This window comes from Azolla caroliniana, unplaced genomic scaffold (assembly GCF_043228905.1).
Source record: "Azolla caroliniana isolate FFs.n. ecotype wild unplaced genomic scaffold, voAzoCaro1.0.p SCAF_11, whole genome shotgun sequence".
Lineage (NCBI taxonomy): Eukaryota > Viridiplantae > Streptophyta > Polypodiopsida > Salviniales > Salviniaceae > Azolla > Azolla caroliniana.
The window spans coordinates 21,636,804-21,660,380 of NW_028230446.1; the positions used below are offsets into that span (position 1 = coordinate 21,636,804).

Here is a 23,577-nt window from a genome sequence, read left to right on the forward strand (position 1 = left end):
ATGGTCAACTATTGCTAATGTAGAGAGAGTGACTACATAGCAGACGCATGGGAGAGCACCACCACACTTCATGTGTTGTGAATATTGAAGGAAGAAAAAGAGAAGAAGAAACTACCATGAACAAAATGAATGCACAAATGGGTAAGCCTCTTTGGGGGTAAGAAACCCGGCCAAAGTGCATATTTAAGTAGTGAAAAAGAAAATTATACAAAAGTGCATATTTAAGTAGTGAAAAAGAAAATAGTGGAAAAATAATTATAAGCAAAAGGCACAATTGGAGGAACGAACAACACATATGCACGTAGAGAGAGAGAGAGAGAGAGAGAGAGAGAGAGAGAGAGAGAGAGAGGTTTAAAAAAAGAAGGAAAAAAAGATTGAGATGCGGAGGGGTACGTGGGGTGGCGGGGGTGGCCATGCATGAACAATTAAATAAATCAATGGAAGAAGAAGTTATAACAACCGCTACGTCCCTCCATATCATAAGAACAAATTTTAGCGTATATATAAATACCCCTCCCCTCTGCAAACCCATCGCTACCTCCCTCTCTTCTTTCTTCATTCATTCTGCAGCAAAATACATATTAGATTTTAAGTCCGGGCGTCCATCATCATCATCAGCATGAGAGAGATCCTTCACATCCAAGGCGGGCAATGCGGCAACCAGATCGGTGCCAAGTTCTGGGAAGTGGTGTGCGACGAGCATGGGATCGACCCCACGGGCACCTACCATGGCGACTCAGACCTGCAGCTGGAGCGCATCAATGTCTACTTCAACGAAGCCAGCGGTGGGCGCTATGTCCCCCGAGCAGTCCTCATGGACCTGGAGCCCGGCACCATGGACAGCGTCCGCTCCGGCCCCTATGGCCAAATCTTCCGCCCCGACAACTTCGTCTTCGGCCAGACCGGCGCCGGTAACAACTGGGCCAAAGGCCATTACACCGAAGGCGCGGAGCTCATCGATTCTGTCCTCGACGTTGTGCGCAAGGAGGCGGAGAGCTGCGATTGCCTCCAAGGTAAACAATATAATACACATATATATATGTTATGTATGTTATGTATGAATGCAATAATCATCATCATTGATAATGCTACAATTAGATTGTTTAAAATGTTACAACTATTTCTTTTTCTTTGGATAAAATAAATGTAACTATTTCTTTCTTACACGATCCATTATATGCTTCATTTTTCACTAATGGAATGTAGTTATCATTAATCATCATATGCTTGCTTATAAGAATGGAACACTACACTATTAATATGCTTATTGAAAATTCTCAAGAGTAAAGAACATTAATGATATTGAATGCATATTGTTCGTTTGTGTGTGTGTGTGTGTGTGTGTTGTAAATTCATCCAGTAGATGATTCTGTATGTTCATGGTGATTGTGGGTTGATCATCACAGGATTCCAAGTATGCCACTCCATGGGTGGAGGCACCGGGTCCGGCATGGGCACCCTTCTGATCTCGAAGATCCGCGAGGAGTACCCGGACCGCATGATGGTCACCTTCTCCGTCGTCCCATCCCCCAAGGTCTCCGACACAGTCGTCGAGCCTTACAATGCCACTCTCTCTGTCCATCAACTTGTCGAGAATGCCGACGAATGCATGGTGCTGGACAATGAGGCGCTCTACGACATCTGTTTCCGGACATTGAAGCTCACAACACCCACATGTAAGCATTTCACCTATAGACCCCACACTACTGATGCCATTGTTTATTGTTCCTCATCTCATCCGCTTGATGAATTATAATGCCATTGTTTCCGAACATTTTGTTCCAAGTCTATAACTTAGATTTCTTTGTGAAATGTTTGTATTGAACCAATGTTAATGCAGTCGGTGACTTGAACCATCTTATCTCGGCGACAATGAGCGGCGTGACATGTTGCTTGCGGTTTCCCGGACAGTTGAACTCCGATTTGCGGAAACTGGCGGTCAACTTGGTGCCCTTCCCACGCCTCCACTTCTTCATGGTTGGCTTCGCGCCCCTCACATCCCGTGGCTCGCAGCAATACCGCGCACTAACCGTACCCGAGCTCACACAACAGATGTGGGATGCCAAGAACATGATGTGCGCGGCCGATCCGCGCCACGGGAGATACCTCACCGCGTCCGCAATGTTCCGAGGCCGAATGTCGACCAAGGAAGTTGATGAGCAAATGCTCAACGTCCAAAACAAGAACTCGTCCTACTTTGTGGAGTGGATCCCCAACAATGTGAAGTCGAGCGTGTGTGACATCCCACCCAAGGGACTCAAGATGTCGGCCACGTTCATCGGGAACTCGACCTCGATCCAAGAGATGTTCAAGCGTGTGAGCGAGCAATTTACCGCCATGTTCCGTCGCAAGGCTTTCTTGCATTGGTATACCGGAGAAGGCATGGACGAAATGGAGTTTACCGAGGCGGAGTCCAACATGAACGATCTCGTGTCAGAGTACCAACAATATCAAGATGCATCTGCTGATGAAGAGGGCGAATTTGAGGAGGAAGAAGGCGAAGGCGCTTAAAGATTACATTTTTTTTTTCTTAATGTCTCCCATTAGGTCCAATGTACTCCTTCTTTTGATCACCACCTCATAATAAACGTAGATCAACTATATCCATACCATTGTTATATCCATCCACACTTCCCTCTCCAATTTTCCCATCATGTCTCACTAAACATCTAAATAAACAAACATAGCTAGGAGAGTTTCGAATAAATGTAATCACATAGCATCGTGTATTCCCACCATCACCCCCCATTAGTTAATAAAGGTTGTGTTTCTCTCTCTCTCTCTCTCTCTCTCTCTCTCTCTCTCTCTCTCTCTCTCTCTCTCTCTCACACACACACACACACACACACACACACACACACACACACACACATATAAATATGTCTCTTAACTAACACAACACCTTAGTATTGCTAAAATCTCAATAAACATGACATTATTAAGTGCACTGCGCATTAGTATGTGTCCATTGGAAACTAGAATTACAAATCGAAAATGTGTGATGATGTTGTTGATTCAAGTTTAAGAGAAATGTTTCTAATGGCATGTCCATTGTAAAACTATTATGCTTGGTGTGTGCCTCTCAAAGTACGCAATCATGGAAGGTCTTGGTGTTAGAATTTCAATTTTAGTTCAAATGTGCTCCAATCAAAGAAACGTCGACAACATTCGAGCACAAAGTATGGAAAGGACAATATGGAAGTCATTGTATGGTTCATGGAAATGTGCATGATTGTAATGAAAGGCTAAACCATGAATATCCATCTGACATGACGTGCAGATGTCAATGCCAATGTGTGTCTAGAATCTAGATTAACAAACTTAACATCTATAAATCATACTATTAAAAAAATAATGGAGTTGTAAGCTTATATGGTCCACTAAACAATGAAGAATGGTTATTTGTCTTATCCAAACTTGACACAAGCTTGAAATAATTTATAATCTTCCAAATGTGTAGCCTTAATCCTCTAGGAAGTATTGAACTCAAATCTCGCACAAATATCGACTTCACATCCTCAACCAATATGCGACCCACTAAAACAACACAACGGTAACATAAATAAACATCATAAAAATTAGTATAGATTTTATTGAAACAAAAAAGGAAGAAAGTATTTGGGGATGTAAAGAGATCTTTAAAAAGTCTAAGATTCTATTGAAAGTAGATCCATGCACTTTAAAGAAAATTTCATATTGAACAACAATCCTATCAAGCTACCCAAAGGCATGTTGAAAAAGTGAGAGAAAAGTGGGACCTAGAGGAGCATTACATCCTGTATTAAAACGTTTCCATGTTTGTTGTTGATCTACCTAAAAATAAAAAATTATTGTCAAAATGTAAAATGAATAAGGCAACAAGTATTTTTAAATTGTGTCTTTTCTTCTCTCAATCTTAAAAAGCTTACATTCGAAATGGGCTATTTTGTAGCCAAATGACCTATGGGGTATAAAGTATGATATTGTTATCTCGTCAAATAACCTTCCCAACTATTCTATGATCTACTTGGTCAATCAAGCATTCCATTTGAGATATGCGTCTATGAGAATAAATCAAAGGGAGGTACACCCCATAATGTTATTAAATTTGATCAATATGTACATCAAGAATTCCCCAGGTCTCAGTAGGATGGGTTGCTTGCCACACCCAAAACTTGTGGGATGGGTTGCTTGCCACACCCGCTACAAAACAAATAAATTCATACACATCTCCTTTGTATATGTGTATGAGTGTGTAAATTTTAAAACATAGATGCAAAGATGTGACAAAATGGTTTAGAAAATGAAATGCATTACTCTTGCTTCGTGATACATCAATAGATTCCTCCATGAATGAGGTGCTTTTGCAACACCAACATCTTGCCACATGGGAAAGATGTGGAGCACCTCATGTTTCATGCATTGCATCAAACTACAAAGCTATATTCTTCTCCAAATGGAGAAATTGCATTCTCCATTGCTTCCATATGACTTAGTTCCCAAAGAAATTGAGGCCTAGGCAGGGAGACTTGTCGACTATCATATTTTTCACTAAACATGTTCATAATTTTAAGAATCACATTTCGATATAGTGCTTTATCTAATTTGACCACATTTAGTTTTCTTTCCACACAAATTTCTCAATCTAGTCCAAACCCTAGACATGTTTCTATCACCATTGCAATGTGCATTCTCAATGCAACAAAATGGAACAATGTAATCTAACGAGATATATTGCAACTCTCTATACCTAAATGACTTAGGTCACACCATGGGAAAATCTTCCTTCAAAGATGGCCTACTATAAAGATCATTTCATGAACTTCTCGCATGATGGATTCATACAAAGACCAAGGTATATGGACACTACATGCCACAAAACACTTGTAAGCAATAGGCCAATTGAGTGTTCCTCCCACCAAGTAGAGATTGAAACAAGAAGCGCAATTCAAAAACTTATAGCTAAAAGATTGTGCAAACTTTATAAAGGAGGTATCAAAAATGAAGAAGTTTGAAGGCATCTAGCTTACAAGCACATAAAACTGAAGTATGCCAACTATCTGGGTAGACTCTACCACTCATTGATCAAATTTGATGGAGAAGGTTGGGGCACGACACTTTGGCCAAATCATGCGCAAGCTTCAAAAGCATAGGGGATTGAGTCTTATATTAGCACTTGGGTGGGTGCAACAGCAATGGAGACCATGCCTCCACTAATTACATGTCAATGAAAATGGCAGACCGTGGGCACTAGGATATAGGCCACATGGGTGTCACCATCCCTAAATAATGCAGGCCATGGTTGAGTTCTCTCATATTCTCATTCCATCAACTAGCCTCAAATACGTGTCCAATCATTGCTTCTTGACACATATTAGTTATGCATTTCATGCTATTAAACCATCTCCGGAATCATTACCACATGAAATACGTTTATGGTCATGGAGCTTTTGGAAACCTATGTCGGAAAGAGTTATAAACAGTTCAGAACCGCAAAACCACGGCTTAACGACTTAATGGTTTCAATGGTTCGGTTTGGGTTCAGTTTGGTTTCAATAATCTAAAACCGCGGTTTAAACAGTTTAATGGTTTTTTATTTTATTTTTTAAAAATTGTTTTTAAACAATCTTTTCATTTTTAGACCTTATTCTCACATTTTAGGAACATCGTTAAAATTTTAAAATAATGAAATATTATAAATTTAAAAATTAAAATTTTACCTAAGTTGAAAACCAAAACTGAACCATTAAACCGCGGTTTAACGGTTCAATTAAACGGTTTCATGGTTTGGTTCGGTTCAGTTCAGGTTTCAAAATTTTTAAACAGTTCGGTTTTGACCCTCTCAAACTGAACCGAACTGTTGCCGATTGTTTTTTTTTTCCAAAAAAGATACTACATTAGTATTAGAAAATGCCATAAGGCTAAACATACAAGATATACCACCGATCCCCTATGTTTTTCTAAATTCTAACCATTGGCTTAAATAAACACTTTGGTGTTGAGTGGAACCACTCCACCTTATCAAAACGTCATCTATAAAATATACCTATGTCCCAAATGGCATGAAACTCCACACGCCTAAGCTCCGCTAGATGCGTATTACCTTTTATACTATCCAAACTCCCTCTGAGATTATGCACAATCTCTATCCAATTGTTGCCGATTGTTATGTACATATGTAAGGTTTAAGAAAACCATCAAATCGACTTTGTAAAATTGCATGTGTATGAATGACATATAAAAACACCTAGTTATAAATAGATGCAAGTATGAAGAGATTGTTTGGAAAATGGGATGCATCACTTTTCCTTAATATGTGTCAATGGATTCCTCCACGAGTGAGGCTTTTTTGCAACATCAATGTATCATTACTTGGGGGAAATGAGGAAACTATATACATTTTACACATTATATTGCATATGTTGTTCCAAACCATAAATCTATCTTCTTCTCCCAACAAGGGAACATTCACTTACAAATGCATGTTAGAGCACACCCTATTGTTGACAATCCGCGTCATTTCTTTCATCCTACTTAGTTCATGTTCTCTTAAATATGAGATGAAGCATTGGATCACTAGTGAGGAGACTTGATACCTATGCATATTATGCATTGAACAATTTTGAGAAGCAAAGAATCACATTTTGACACAATCTATTCATTCCACACGTTGTCAATTGGTCCACTGCCCACTACTTATGCATATTCCTCTCATAATCACAATGTGCTCACTTCATTGCAACATTTTTCAGTAAAATTCGAGGACATCAAGAGTCGTTGAAAGAAAACTCCTTTGAGGAAAAGGTGCATGTATAACTCATTTGTGAAAACTACCAAGAAAACTTGCCTTTCAATCTACATAATCTACATTCTAATTATATTGCCTCTCCATCAAGACCACCAAACAAGAACTAATTTCTCATACTTCAAATATAACATAGAACCAACACCCAAGGTATACAAACATTACCCTAATATATGATTGTTACGGTAAAACTCAATCTACATATTGGTTATATTGCCTCTCCATCAAAAGCATCAAACAATAAGTTATTTATCATACTTCAAATATGGGATAGACCCAAAACCCAAGGTGCACAAACATCACTCTAATATACGATTGTTATGGTAATATGCAACAGGTAGAGTTGTGATGATTGGAGTTTCATGCCATATGGGACAAAGGAATATTTTATAGGCGAAATTTTTCAAGGTGGAGTGTTTTTACTCTACATTGAAGTGTTTATTTAAACTAATAGTTAGGAACAAGGTTTGGTTTACAATATCTTCTTTCGTAGTTTGGGTATTGTGGAAGGCAAGATGTAAATGTGTATTTCAAAAAGTCAAACAAAATGTTGTTGAATTAGTCAGGGACATATGGTTTATGCTCATACATACTCTAAGAGGTCAATATAAGGCAATAATTGGTGAGATTGAGGTTGTGTTTCGTAAGCAACAACACTTTCGAGAATTTTGGAAAAAGGCAATGGTCTTCATCTCTTTTGGGGAGAGAATAAAGTGGGGATATGCTCCACCAAGATGATTTTTTCCGCTCCCCGTGTTGGAAGGACCATACAAGAGGGCTTTTGCTACTCGACATGTTGGTTGAGGTGGGTATGACGGTTATATTTTACTATATGAGTTTTTTGTAGCCTTTGGGCACCTTTCCATTAATACCAAGGTGAATCTTTATTTTTTTTTAAATCATGAGGGTTTCATGTACACCTTTAGGGCATTATTATTACGAATGTTCATATTTCAAGTGTAACCTTAGGGCATTCCATACGCTAATAAGTATCTTTTCTTGGAAAAGAAGGAGGTAAAACTCAATCTCCTTCAATGAAAACCACTAGAAATATGGAAAACTCTTCCTAGTTATAACACCCAAGCTTGTGAAGGAACAACCCAAATACCTTTAGGTTGATGGGTGTCTAAGGAAATTGAATATGGCATCCTTCTCAATCACTAGTGGGACAAAAAAAAGCATGTCCCATCTTAAATCCATTATCATTTAAAATCATTTCCAAAGGCAACTTGCCAACCATTTATTACCAAAGAAATAGTTTCACTCAAAATGCCATGTGAGATTGTCATCTTGCTTCCAATACTAAAGGTTACCATTGTATTTATTGAGGTATTTTGACATGTAAAAGATACTTTCTCATCACAAGCTCTATCTTCATTGAGCTTATATAGAAATAGTTGGTGTACAAAGGTTTTTTATCAAATAATTAATCTTTCCATAGCTCACTTGTCATGAAGGATAGAAACAAGGCATAAAAACATGAGAAGGATCTATAATGATGGCCAAATATGATCACATCAAAAACTCAAGCGAATAGTTCTACAGGTCATGACTTGTTTTCGTGTTCCTAAAAAAGGACTTTGCATATTTACCAAACCACGGTTTGTTGTACTCTTGAATTAACCCTTTAGACTTCCTTTTCCATCTCAATGTAAGAGTCTTGGGCATGCAAGTACTTTTTGCCAATATAGAACAATGACTATGTTGTTTGCATTGTGGCAATTATGTCTTGATTACGAATCTTAGACTTCGTTGCCACGAGTGTTAGATTATGAAAATATGTGAGAATTGCATAAGTGGATGCTTGAAAAGGAGATGGTAATAAAAGGAAACTAAACAAATATAGACTATCCAAGGTGTTTAAGAGTGATTGCAATATAGGGATTTGTTACAAAGAGAGTAATGTCTCACGTGTTCCTAAGTGAGTGGATACATATGAAACTTATAGGATGGAGTGACAACTTAACCTTATTGTATGTTGTAAGGTTCTTACTTTTATAGGAAGTGGCTAGCCTAAATAGTTGCCCAAAATAGTTATTGGTGCTTGCTCACACCCAATACTTTCCATTAAGAATTCTACCCATACCCACTATGCCATTTGCATTGATTCAGAATCCACCTCATATTTTACATAGTGAAGTCTCGTATAATCCAACTTAGTATTTTCTCCATCTTCTCTTCCTAATCCACTCAAAGTCCTAGGCACTTAGTGAAGAGTTTTATACAATCATCCTCTATTAGACGATGTTGTAACCACGCCTTTTCATTTGAATTGAGCTCTCATGTGAAGTGGTGTTTGATGTATGTATGCTTGGCCTTTCATGGAATACTAAATTCTTTGCAACAATGATGTAAACAATGGCTCTCATACCATACCCATGTCTAGTACTTTCCTTCAAATTGCATCTCAAATTTTTTTGACAATTTCTCAGACATGTTACCACTTCACGTTCTACATAACCCACCACTTTGTACTGCGTTCATGGTAAGAATAGAGAGACATGAAATTAATCCATGTTGGTCCATGAAAATATTATGAACCTGAGGGTGAAAGAAGATGGAGAGGTTGGCCCTTATTCTCTTCGTTCTTAGCTCAATCAAAATCATAATACTAGATAACTTTATTTTCTCTTGGGCCAAACGTCAAAGTGATGTTATATCCAATGGTATCCTTTGGGTACCTAAGAATATGTATCCTATTTTGCTAATTACTCTTTTCTAGATCTACTATAATATTTCCTTAAAATCCCATCATGTATGCCAAATGTCATATTATGTACCTATGTATACAAGACTCAATCTAGAGTTAGATATATGTCCCCCAATCCAACCTCCTACTTGTAGCCTTCAATAATTATAGGTTGTCATCCATCGACTTGGATTTTGGCTTGTATTCCTCCATCCCAAATGCTTTGAGACTTAAGCGTGGATACTTTATCTAAGTTATAAGCGTGGGTACTTATTCTAAGTTATAAATATCTCCTTGTCCCCTTCATACACCCCTAGCCCCAAATAGAAGCCCAATAGTGTTGTCAATCTAACATAGCTATTGGATCAAACATTTGTATAAAACTAAATGCTTATTATGATTAAAAGATATATGGGAGTATCTAGTCAGTTAGCATTTATCCCATAGTAGTCACTATCATCGCCAAGGCAACTCATGTCAAAGTAGTGGATGTGTAGAAGATAATTGAAGTCAGAAGGGGTTCCATTAGTGTGCCCTTGGAATTTGCTTGATAAGATGTAGTATGTCATATCCTTGAGAATGTAAATGATGTGTAAGAAAAAGAGCCCATTAAGTTTAGATTATGTCCTATGGTCACATAATATGATTGATCCTCTTTTAGGGTTGCAGGAACTACTAGAAAGGTGTCGTGGTCAATTTACATGATCAAATGGAGTGATTAGGATAAATGTTTGGTGTAATTTTACTTACAACTATACACACAAAGGGTGGTTGTAGTATCAATGCCCCTTCAATTTTCATGATTTTATTGATCCTAATGAAGTTTTTTTATTGTGGATGCATCCTTGCATGTTTATGAGATATAAAAAGCAAATGTGAATGAGACATACATGATGGTGATTCCTTGAAAAGAATCTCATAGCCTTCAACCAATCTTACTTCCGGTCACCATTGCAAACAATGATAGGGGAAAGAATATGAGTTGCTAAACTTTTTCAAATATTCAAAACACGGCAATCAAGATGCCAATAACCACGAGTGTTACATGGGGCTCAATACTAACACTCTTTTGCTCTACACCATCACTATTAATTAAGCGTGTAAGTGTTAAATTATATCCACGAATGCACTTCTTGTTCCATAGCTATTTTTTCCCTTTGATTTTAGTTCGTTTTCCAAAAAAGTTAAATTTCCATTTATGATATTGAAAATCAAAATGTACCAATTGGTGTCCATTCAAAGTTAATCGGTAACAAAGTACGCTATACACGTAAAATCTATGCAGACCTTGATGTTAGAGAAGAGTAAAAATGTTTTGTGCATTTAATTGAGGTTAGAATGAATAGGCAATATATCACGGGGCCTACAAAGTTGTACAATTGAGAAGCCATGGCCATTAAATGTTTTGAGTGTCTCATAATAATTTAAGAGTGTCGAAGAAAGGTTTAAATGAACCTTTGAATGCAGAGTTACTACTACTACATATATTATTCTCACGTCATTTCAAACAATGGGTTGTATTGGTACAATTCCTTAATGCAACCCATTGTACATGTAGATACATGTTGATATTTCATGCCGATATATGTTGTATAATTATGTCTCTAATGTTAAATTGCTTGGGTCCTTCCTTCAACAACAATTTTCATATTTTAAGTTCAACTTTATAATTATTAGTGTAAAGCAATGAGAGTATTGGTGCATATCCTAGTAAGTGATCGAGGTAGCTCCATGTTAAGTATACAATTCCATGTTCTGCAACCAACTTCATGGAACTTGATTAGTGAGATCCTGCAATGGAGATGACATGATTTGTAGGGAGGATAAAGAACTTTGCATATGAAAACCTATCTATTATTTACATGTAACAATCATACCATGTAGATAATAACCTAAGGCATTATCAACAGTAACAAGTGATAGGAAACTATATAACTTCTTTTTAACACATTTGAGTGGAGGAAAACCTTTTGGTGCCCTACATTCCACACACGATGCAAGTATCAATCTCTCTCTCTCTTTATATATATATGATTTATCTTTACTTTCCAGCACACATACATACTCATTCTGTCAGGTTTTGACATGGCAACCAATAAAAACAAAAAGCGGTATCTTTTTCCACTTGGAAGAGTACTCCCTCTCCCCTTCCTCACAAAATAGCTGACATATCCTAGATTGGCCTTTTTTACACATTTTCCCTCATCTACCTACCTAAACAACTAATTAATGAAAACAAAGTGAAACTTCGAAAGGTTTTTACGTTGAGGAGTGTTTCTTTGGCATGAAATGAACCAAGGGAAGAAGAAAATACAATGTGATCCAATCATTTGGCATGTGAGACTTTTGGTTGGTTTGGAACTGAAATTCATCAAGGCTCATTTGACATCGACAAATGAAAACTCCTATTGCCCCTAACGTTATCCAAATTGTTTGGAATGCAAGACTTATGATTGGTTTATGCGACAATGCCACTCTTGGTTAGTAGTTATAACCTGGTGGTTAAGATTGAAGTTCGTGAACTCTTCCAACAAAACTGAATTGACCATGGGAAGAAGTTCTCAACATTTCCACTTTCCAACCGACATAAACCGATTGTGGAAGAAGTTCCCAACATTTGAGTAAGGCACATTAGTCAATGAGATCAATGCATCAAACATGAGAACCATGTCAATGCATGGGGAAACATATATGTGTTTCGGATGAGATATCCAATGCACTTGCAAAGAAGGGCTGATTGATAACCTTCGAAGCAAAGAGGCTATTAAGAGGAACATTGAGGTCTTGAAAGAATTGAAGAGACGAATGATTTTGTTACTTGTTATCTTTTCCCAAAATTGCTTCAAAGGCTTGATATGCTTCATAAAAGCACTCATTGAAAAAATAGGAGAAGAAATCGTTTTGATTTGTAAGAAAATGAATGTTTCGATGGCAGGCATCGAAAGGAGAAACGAATTAAAAAATAAATTAATGAATTAAAATAACTGCAAAAGCAGCAAACAAATTAATAAAAAAAAAGCACATAAATTAATAGGTAGCTCAAGCAAAATTATTAAAGAATTTCGATTGTTTTTCAAATAATTTTGGGCGGGAAAATTTGGATTTTATTTGAAGCGGGCAGTTTTCCACAGGAAGATAAATAAATAAATAAAAGTGAAGAAAATGTATATATATACAGATGAACATTCCTTAAATGTTTATTTATTATTTTTTCCAAAAAAATTTGTTTATATTATTAATTCGATGATAAATGAAGATTAATAAAAACAGAAACCTAAGAAAAATAGTGAAAAGGAAATAAAAATATGGAATTGAAGAAAGTCCACTCAGACACTAAGGAACGCAAAAAGCAAAAAAGAACAGCACTTCTGTTCATTTTTTGACACATTTTTTCATTCCTTCACTCTTCTTCTTCTTCTTCTTCAATGCTATAGCTCTTGTCAGCCAGTGCGCCTGTTCCCGTTTACCCATTTTTGTTTCTCCTTCAGAAACAGAGCACCTCAGAGCTATTCCATCTTCTTCTTCAGCTTTGATGGCGTCCACATTTAGCAGCAACAGAAGATCACCATTTAATCATCTCTATAGTTCTGTAGATGGGATGATTCCTGGTTATAATTCACACTATAATAATAATAATAATAATAATAATAATAATAATAATAGTAATTACAATGATAGTCACGAGTTATTGATCAATGGGAGAAACCCTAGCTCTACTTTCAAGTTCAATTTTGGTACTTCTGCTTCAGAAATCCTAAAACACACAGATTCAACCAAAGAGACTGTCTTAGTCACTGTCAGATTCAGGCCTTTGAGGTAAATTTTAGGGTTTTTAAACATGAGACATTTTCTTGCTATCTTTTGATATTTCTCATGCTCTGTTTTTTTGACCTATCAAAATAGAATATTGGAACATTAAACTTGTAATAATTACTCTAAATGATCTACAATGTGTGGATATTTATGCTTACCACACACACATATTCATAACTTTGTTTTTTCTCTATTTCAATGGAAGGTAAAGCAAAAAAGCAGCGCAAATTGAACAAAAGAGAACATATTAATTCTATAGACACTCAAGTTATTCTAATACTCTAAATTACCATTGTTCTCTATTTAAGCTGTTAAGTCTGAATATGAACCCTCCGTCTGTTCTAATTACTCTAAATTAACTATTCGTAACTGCTTCGGCATGTTTCCTTTGCTTTGCCTTGCTTTGTTTTCGATTCATCTTGAATATGAACTGTCCTTTTTTATCTTCTTCTACATACTCTCTCAATTGTTTGCGCATAATCAAATCTATTATTTTTTGGCTTTGTTTCTTTTCTGTGGTGTTGACTTACCACATTTGAAAATGGACCCTTGGAATTTTCTAATTAATAGGTAATTTGATTAATCTTATATACACATTGTTCTATCAAATTTAAATATGGACCTTCAGTATTTTCGTAATTATTCTAGATGATTTATATAGAATATGTAAACATGTCTATTGTGGTGCATTTCACAATATGTATGTAAATGGAAATGTGTATGCGTATATGCATGTTTATGTGAATGCATTTGCATTTGCATTTGCATGTGTATGGGTATATGCCTGTTTAAGTGAATGCATTTGCAATTGTATGTGTAAGCATATGGGTATGTGCATGTAAGCCAATCCAAGCATTGCCTCTCACATTGTTTCCTCACCATGCATGATGTGATCCTCTTCCTTTCAGTGTGAGAGAAATGCAGAAAGGAGATGAAGTAGCTTGGTATGCAGAAGGGGATTCAATCGTCCGGAGTGAATACAATCCTGCCATCGCTTATGGTTTTGGTAAATATCCTAAGTGTCTTTCTTTGTATCACATCTATAAGTCAAATGTTCATGAGAAGTAAATGTATATCTTATTGGGGGTTTAGGGACAAGGGGGAGTGATTTTACTCTACACCAAAGTATTTATTTAATCTGATAGCAGAACTTAACCTTGGTAAAAAAATGGGGTTAATTATCTGTATGTATGTAATCCTTAATACTAATGTATACCTTTTTCTGGAAAGTTTTAAAAAGAGAAGCAAAAGATAAGTTCTTTCTAAATGTAAGTTAACTTTTACATAGCATTCATTTTAAGGCTGTTGCTTGTCCTGAATTAGGAGATAAACATATGCAACACATTATATGAGTTTCCTATTGGTAAAGATGAATATTTATTACTTCTTCACATAATATGAGCTCACTAAGTATTATTTCAAGGCAATGAAAAAGATCTGTAGGAATCCTTTTGCAATTATGGTTATGTCATCAAGTTTCATTCTTGCAAAATGTGAGAAAAGAACCCTTCAATGTTTTAAAAACAAAATTGAGTTTTGTTTCGAAAAGAAAACTGCCACTCTGAAGAAACAATAACTTCAACTTTTAAGTGATGTAATTTGGATTCATTCTTCTAGTTCTTGTGCAGTGCCTAACAAAGTCTTTTATGTCTCCAGATAGGGTTTTTGGACCTGCGACGACAACCAAAAGCATTTATGATGTTGCTGCAAAGAATGTTGTTCATGCAGCCATGGAAGGAATCAATGGTATAGATATATGTGTACATATAATGTATATGAGATGTCTGTCTATTCCAGTACTCTTTCAAGTTTTTTCCACACATTATTTATCCATCGCGTCTTTCCATCAATTCCTTACATCAGGTGCTGTTTTTGCCTATGGTGTTACAAGCAGTGGGAAGACCCATACCATGCATGTAAGCACAAAATAAAAAACATTATAAACTAAAAATATCATCAGGTTCTATTGGATTTGTTTCTGTATGTTATATCTTTTTACAGTAACACTGTTTTCTTTTATTCACACCTTTTCCAATAACAGGGAGACCTTAAATCTCCAGGAATCATCCCATTGGCAGTGAGGGATGTGTTCAGAGTCATCCAAGAAGTATATCATCTCCGATTGCTTTTAGTTGATTCAAAGAAAATGTTTTTTTGTTGTGTAACTTCTACTGTTTGTCTGAATTTACAGAATCCAAATCGGGAATATCTTCTACGCCTTTCATATTTAGAAATTTATAATGAGGTTTTTCTTGTACACTTAACCTTTGTTTATGCACCAAATTCCAATTCTTAGGTACAATATAATTAGTGCCTGAAATTCTTATGAAATTTCAAAATTTCAGAATTGTTTGTTTAGTCCCTAGCTTTATTATATCTTTTCTACTGACAGATTATCAATGATCTATTGAATCCAATCGGTCAAAATCTTCGGATACGAGAAGATTCCCAGGTACCAAAAACTTAACGACAAATCTTTGTTATTTTGTACTCTTCAGCATCTTACAATGCCTAAGGATTTGTAGTGATAAATTTATTATGTAGGGTACTTATGTTGAGGGTCTGAAAGAAGAAGTTCTTTCATCACCAACACATGCCCTATCACTGATAGCAGCTGGAGAAGGTAGTCTTTACCTTAACCACTATATAAACAAAAACAGATTTAGACACAATTTCTATTGCTTGGTTTTGAAACATAGTCCCTATTGCTTTTCTAGAACATCGTCATGTGGGATCAAATAACTTCAATTTGCTTAGCAGCCGAAGTCATACTGTGTTTACCTTGGTGGGCATCATCTATATTAATAATGAACCATATTTTTGGATTTTTTTTCAAAGAACAAATCATCTCACTGGTCTTTCTTTATCTTGAGTAGACTGTAGAGAGTAGGTCAAGGGACTCGACTTTTTATGATGAAGGTGATGAAGTAACAATATCCCAGCTGGTATGCTGTAACATTATCTATGTATCCATCTATCCAACTATCTATTTGCATGCATTGTGTACTTCATTGAGAATTCACTATGCCATTCATTATGTAGAATTTGATTGACCTAGCGGGTTCCGAGAGCTCAAAGACAGAGACAACTGGATTGAGGATGAAGGAAGGGTCATATATCAACAAAAGCTTGTTAACCCTTGGCACAGTAAGTTTGAGGTGTATATGTTATTAATGTAAGCATGCTGAACAAGTTTTGTTTTTTCTTTTCTGAAGTTTTAATATTGTTTATAAAATGAAGGTGATTGGGAAGCTAAGTGAGGGCAGATCAATGCATGTTCCTTATCGTGATTCTAAACTTACACGGCTTCTTCAATCGTCTCTGGGGGGTAATGCAAAAGTCTCTGTAAGTAACGATTCTCACAAGCCATCTTGTCCTCATTCTGGGAACTCTTTCAAACCCTATATATATATATATATATATATATTTAAAAAACCTGAAAATAACACAATGTATGTATAGCTGATATGTACACTTACTCCGGCCTCAAGCAACATGGAAGAGACACATAACACTCTGAAATTTGCTCAAAGAGCTAAGCGTGTTACTGTACAAGCTACACCAAATCGGGTGAGAAACACTTTCTATTTTCTCTTCTTTTTTGTCATATTGCGTGAGAATCCATGAGGTGTGTGTGTTAAATATACATCTGCTGTGATCTATGCTTTGCAGATTGTTGATGAAAAGCAATTACTAAAACGATATCAAAAGGAGATCATGAGCTTAAAAGAGGAGCTTAATCAGCTTAAGAGAGGGACACCTGAAGAGGATCTAATTTCTATCCGGGAAGAGGTACTGATCTTTGTACTGTGAAAGTCATTCACATTATCTAAGTCATTTCTACTCAAAAGAATTGGTAGAACTATTAAAGATGATAGTGAGTTATTCATTACATTAGTATTAAGCATAATGTGCTCAAGGCATTGATGCAGCAAGAAAAAAGAATGTATTGTGATCAGTAATCTCTAGAAATATTTTCTGAAACTGTTATAATGTTTGGCATACCTGACATGTTGTTGAACCCACGGAGTATGAAAATTCTGTAATCCAGTTATGTAAAATTGGATGCAGCCAAAATACTGGATGATCACGAATTCTTTTCAATGGGATTCATTTCCCCCTCTCACATAAAAAGCACTTTCTTAGGGCATCAATAACTTGACGTGAGTTAAAGTAATAGTAGATGTAAACATGAGATTTTTGTATTCCATTGTTTTAAGATAATGCAGTATATTCTATGACAAAAGGAGGAAAACGAAAGCAGAGATGTGCATGAGTGGCCTCTGGAGTTCTTCCTCAATATTCAATTTGTGATGTTTTTGGACACATTTTTTCAGATGGAGGCAGGACAGATGAAGTTACGATCTCGATTAGAAGAAGAAGAACGAGCAAAAGCAGCCCTTGTTTGCAGAATTCAACGGCTGACCAAGCTCATTCTTGTATCGACTCGGACTAATGCAACATCTCAAGAAACTAAGCTATCATGTCACAGACGTAGACACTCATTTGGAGATGAGAAAGTACGACCTCAGCCCTTTAGTAAATGGAAAAAGAGAAAAATCTTGACATTTTGTTCTTGCAATGTCATAATATCCAGAGTTTTTATTATGACAGTTTGTTTCCATGTAGGAGAGAAGACGAGCATTTGCATTAGGTTTCAACGATGATTTGGGTTTGATTGGACATGCTTTGGAGTCTCCATCTGAAGGGAAGGTAGAAAATATCAAAGATGAGAAAAAAAATAGACGAAGGGGAATACTTGGATGGTTGAAATTTCGGGTATTACTTTTATATAGCCCTCTTGTCTTACTGCATTGAACGAGATGAAATTGATCATGCATATTTATGTATGAATGGTGAATTAGGTGACACTGGAAGCACACTGTTTGTAGGACCGTTATAGAATAATGATACTATCTGCCACTATCAAAAATATATTTAAGCTTACCTGTGACTGTTTTTCTTCATACTTAAAGAATTTGAATAATATTCTAAACTTACTCAAACTGTTTGGTTTGCATATAATACATATACAGGATTTGTTACATTTGAAGCCACCGTGGGTGTAAAGTTTTGATTGATGATGACTGAAATACAAATTTTTTGCAAATATTACACCAATTTTATGTGAATATATACATTGTCAGTTTTATAATGTATAATCCATGCAGAAGAATGGAAGTGCTGATGCTGAAGTCTTTCTGAATGACTCTTTATCATCTACATTAAGTCAAGGTCATCTGGATTCGTTAACTCGCCTAGAAACAGGAGAAGAGGATGTTATCAACCGAAAAAATGAAGCACCATCTTCAATTTTTGTAAGTGTTCTGTCAGAGCATATGAAAGATCTATCCATGGTGCTTATATATATACATTCCCAAAATAATAGTAATATCAACATATTTATGTCAGAAAACTCAAATACTTTGTAACAGGTATTTTATTTCACCTTTCAAATGAATTTCATTGTCATCACAAGTATTATGTTTTCCAGGATGGAGAGTCAATCTCTGATCAGATGGATTTACTTAGAGAACAACTGAAAATGTTAGCTAGAGAGGTTGCATTTTGCACAACTTCTGAAAAACGATTATCAAACCAACCAACAGAAAGCTCTGATAATGTAGAATTACAAGTACGTAATTTTTATTGATGACATGGATATTCTAGCAGTAGTATTGTCATATGCTTGTTATAAGAAATTTATGAAAAATAATTTTGAAGGAATCTGAAATCGGTGTAAAAGAACAAGAAATCCGGGAACTTGAACAGCAAATTATAAAGACTGGAAAAGCGACTTTAGAAAATGCTTCATCTACAGACATATCAGAGGCAAGAAAACGTTTTTTGTTGATACGGTTGCTTGTGCTAAATGATATTTAGAAACTCTTTACAAATTTGGTGCTCTACATATATATGTAGGCAATCCTCAAGCTGATGAGCCAATTGAATGAAAAAGAATTTGAGCTGGAGGTATAATTTTGCTTACCCTTACATATTTTGATATCTTGACTATATAAATATAATATTGTTGATCCTGAAGCTTCATGATCTTCATGCAGGTTAAGATTGCAGATAATAGAACACTCCAAGACCAATTGGAAAATAAGGTATAATGCTATGAAGTTTTCATGTTGATTAACATATACAAAATATTACACAACGACAAAAATGATCATCGTTTGCTATTCTTTTTTAGTCATCTGAGCTGAAACAACTACAACGAATGGTTGTCCACATGCAATGTCAGCATAATAATGATTCATCGCTTGATGACATGAATGAGAAAAAAGTTGCAAGTGGCCATTCTTGGATGCTTTCAAAAAGAAACAACAATCCACAGGAGTTGCCTCAAGTGAATGGAGGAGGCTGCTTTAACATGAATTCCTCAACAAGTGAAACAAGGGGTCGAGGAAGTGAACCCGAATTTTCGGACTCAGAAAGCTATAGCTCCAGAGGGAGTTCACGAAATGTTAACCGCAATGCTAGCATGCAGAGTCAGATGTTGAAATTGGTACTATATGTGGATTTCTTATCTCTCCACTGTTAACATTGCTGCGTTTCATAAGTCTAGGTTTGTGGATAGTAAATTCATGGAAAGGACATGTTTATAGGGAGTGAAGTTAAGCGTGCATGGCTCAAAGAAAAAACATAAATAATTTTTTACAATGAAACACAACATTGCACCTCGTTTCTCAAGAAGATTGAACCGAAAACCTTATGGTTCTGCAAAAATCACAGTTGAAAGGGTGGGTTAATCAAAGTTACGTTCTGCACTGTTGGAAAGCTGGGGGTTGCGAAGCACAAGCGTCACCACACCACCTTGATGCTTCTAATATATTAGATATTTAATAAAGTAAATTAGAGTTGTGGGTATTATAAGCAATATTGATTAAGTCTCTTGTATGATATATATAAAAGTAATGCTTTCAAAATTGTGCTTTAGCACGTAATCTCTCCTTTCTAACTTTTGGTAACATTTTATGGCAGGCTGCAGAGGTAGAAAATCTCAAACAAGAAAAGGTTATTTTACGTGAAGAAAATGGTGGTTTGCAAGTGCAATGCCAGAAGCTAGCTGAGGAAGCCTCCTATGCTAAAGAGCTCGCATCAGCAGCTGCAGCTGAGTTGAGGAATCTAGCTGAGGAAGTTACTAAGTTGTCTTTTGAGAACTCAAAGCTATCAAGAGATTTAGCTATATCACATAAAGAGGCATCTAAGAGATCATGTGACGTTAAGGAACTTGATGTGTACTCTCCAAATATGGAGAGAAAATATAGTCGTAAGAGTGTGGAGAATGTTACCGATGACATGTATGATGATATTGATGCTTGGAACCTTGACCCTGAGGATGTCAAGAGGGAGCTTTATGCAAGAAAAGAGAGGGAAAAGTGTTTGGAACTCGCATTAGCTGATAAGGAAGATATCGAGATAGAGTTGAGAAAAAAGCTTGAAATGTCTGAGAAAAGGGAGAGTGACCTCGAAAATGACCTGGCTGGAATGTGGGTCCAGCTTGCTAGGTTAAAAAAGGAGAAAGGGATGAATCCTTTTCTTTTGAATCCTGAAGCTCATGATAATGTTGGGAGTGATGCATCTAGTATCGATACTCAAGGAGATACTGATGATAGCATACCCATGAAAAAGAAACCGATATCACAAGAACTCTATACCATTGAAGAGTTACAAGCTAATCTTGAAGAAGAAAGAAAGAGGAATTTGCAACTCTCATCCCTCGTATCTCAACTAAAGGTTACTAGGATATGTATATATACATATATTTACTACAAAATTCTAAAATGTCTAGAGATCTTGTTCTTTTACCTTGTAAGATCTATTGCAAACTAGAGTAAAACTTTGATGGATGTGTTAGCAGAGTGAGGAGTTGGAGGGTCTACATCTCAATGCTCTAGAGGAACTTCAACAACTTCATGTTGATGCTTTGACAAAGTTGTTTCAAGCAAAGGTGTGTTTCTTTCTCGCTTTTTAAGTTATGGTTTTTTAAAAACCTTTTGGGTTGTGGATAATTATAACCTTTTACTTTAAGGCTGAATGAACTTTCAGTGTAGAAAAACTCTTTTGTGACATTATGATGAGACCTGCATTGCTTTAGGCTTGAACCATGCCCTTGATCTTTTGCACTACACACCATCACACATTTTTATACATTTTGTACTTGATAATTTGTTATGGGCATAGAGATGGTATCGATTTTAACATGCAATGTCTTGTTCCACCGTGGATATTTAGATATCTTTATGAAAAAGAGTTCCAGAAATATGGATATCGAAACTAAGCTATGCATGGTCTTGTTTGTGTGTAATCATGTAGGCAAGAACCCAAGATAAACTGGGAAAAGGAAGAGCAAACGAAGTGCATGATAGCATAGATCATCAACATGATGATGACAGGAATAGCCATGTTTGTAAGATCTGCTTCGAGGCTCCGACGGCAGCTGTTCTTCTCCCTTGCCGACATTTTTGTTGTAAGTTTCAAATGTGCAAGACATGCTTTTGCGTAACAAAATCTAGCTTTTTTTGCATTTTATCTAGAAGAAAGATGAAGTGAAACACTGTTAATTTGGAATATTTACTTGTATCACTTTGTTTTAAACAATGCAAATTACAAGGATGCCCAACCCCACAAAAAGAAAAAACATTTGTTATAATCTTGTCTAATTCGTTATATTTTCTTTGCAGTATGCAAACGTTGTGCGGTTGCATGCACAGAATGTCCACTATGTAGAAGTGGTATTGCAGATCGGATCATAACTTTCACATCATGAAATATGAAGAAAGAAAAGATTATTCTAAAATGTCCAACAAATAATGCCTCACATGTGATGTCATTGATAATCCAATAATATACCAGGAATGTGATAAGATTGACATTTTTAGAGTTATTTATTATTATCATAATCCACATTTTTGCTCCTTGCAAGTTGAAGGAGGGGGTAGTCCCAGAGAAATGATGTATAATTCACTAAATCCATAATGTACATAGATAGTTTTGAAAGGATTTGCTGCTACTCAGCAACCAACTCCATAGACATAATTGTTGTATTGGCTAATGGTAGAGTGGATTATTTCTATGAACACCCACTATATAGAGTATTGAGTATGTAAAAAAAAGGGGTGAACATTGTTATTCTACCATACCAGGTAACTAACTTTGGAATGTGTAATTAATTTCAGTTTGAGTCTATCATTTTTTTATTGTATAAAATCGAGTTAATTTTAAATGTTCTGCACCTTTCTTTTCTGCCCCTTTCTCTATAACCAAGATTTCGTCTTTTAATTTGAGGAATCTTCACTAGTGTTGCATTGAGGATGTGCCAAAGACAACTTAGTAACTTCCAAGAAAGGGAATGATGTATAACTAACCCATCAATTTCCATGTTGTCTTAAGCTTGTTTGATGGTTGTGATTGAGTATCATTGTTATCATTGTTTATGGATCATAAGATGTATGCATTCAGGGATATTTTAGGATTTATAGTGAAGGTGTTATTGAGGCACAAGGGTTGGGTGGGCTAGTGATTGACAATACCAAGTTCTTGACCATCGCACCACAAACTTTGAATGTTTAGAGGCACTTCATACTATGACTACATTGCTAATCGAGAGATTGGGCATGATATAAATTGATCTTCATGGAGCCCATTGGTGTGAATGTGAGTTCTGCAATATGTTGCTTAGAAATAATCATGTGAACAAGTCATTCAAATTCACTAAGATACAATCTCCATATGTGCCATCAAATTTTAACTTTAGAACATATGAACAAAATACACAATGAAAAGATACCAACATGCATTCAAGAATAGTAAGGAATAGTAAGTAATTTTGATGATAAAACAATTTATCACTACAGTAAATGATGTATGCACAATTGACACAATACTAGAATCCTATGATTCAAGAAGAGTTGGGGAACAAATACGGTACCAAAATATCCACTAGAAGAGTTAGGAAACCAAACTGAAGCTATGGTGTGTATAATGTCATGAAACAAAAGCACCTCTTTCTTGTCTAATACTTCTTGATTCTTATACTGTTGCTAATGTTGCAATATCTTATTGAATTCATGGGGCTATTGTTTTGAGACACGGTATTTATCGATTAAATGATTGAACCTAGTATTCAACTGGTCAACGACATGAGCAACACAATCAAACCATCTATATCACAAAACTCCATCTCTTGTGATAATGAACAATTGTGTTAATTGTTCACTCTATGAAATTTGATAGCATGAAACTTTGATATGTCATTAGAAACCTATGCATACAAGTACAT

At 35.9% G+C, this 23,577-nt stretch overlaps 1 protein-coding gene and 1 pseudogene across 2 annotated transcripts; both read left to right on the forward strand.

Moving 5' to 3' along the window:
- Positions 1-619: 619 nt before the first annotated feature.
- On the forward strand, positions 620-2,511 carry LOC147858524 (tubulin beta-1/beta-2 chain). The gene is made up of 3 exons (XM_087327690.1): positions 620-1,013; positions 1,407-1,676; positions 1,841-2,511. The coding sequence occupies exons 1-3, from the start codon at positions 620-622 to the stop codon at positions 2,509-2,511; spliced, it is 1,335 nt and encodes a 444-aa protein (XP_087183816.1).
- Positions 2,512-12,906: 10,395 nt separating this feature from the next.
- Positions 12,907-22,482, forward strand: LOC147858525 (kinesin-like protein KIN-7K, chloroplastic; annotated as a pseudogene). The gene is made up of 26 exons (XR_015530425.1): positions 12,907-13,289; positions 14,195-14,292; positions 14,943-15,032; positions 15,150-15,202; positions 15,328-15,393; positions 15,478-15,531; positions 15,679-15,738; positions 15,831-15,909; positions 16,004-16,071; positions 16,163-16,231; positions 16,329-16,433; positions 16,527-16,631; positions 16,749-16,856; positions 16,959-17,078; positions 17,624-17,806; positions 17,901-18,065; positions 18,458-18,604; positions 18,781-18,921; positions 19,011-19,118; positions 19,209-19,259; positions 19,349-19,396; positions 19,486-19,800; positions 20,277-21,032; positions 21,157-21,246; positions 21,612-21,765; positions 21,980-22,482. The product of XR_015530425.1 is annotated as a kinesin-like protein KIN-7K, chloroplastic (transcript).
- Positions 22,483-23,577: the final 1,095 nt, after the last annotated feature.

Excerpts from the sequence above, each read along its gene's own strand:
- LOC147858524 (XM_087327690.1), top strand. The coding sequence starts at position 620 with ATGAGAGAGATCCTTCACATCCAAGGCGGGCAATGCGGCAACCAGATC. Across the intron at positions 1,014-1,406 it reads GAGCTGCGATTGCCTCCAAG|GATTCCAAGTATGCCACTCC; the intron begins GTAAACAATATA and ends TGATCATCACAG. Across the intron at positions 1,677-1,840 it reads GAAGCTCACAACACCCACAT|TCGGTGACTTGAACCATCTT; the intron begins GTAAGCATTTCA and ends ATGTTAATGCAG.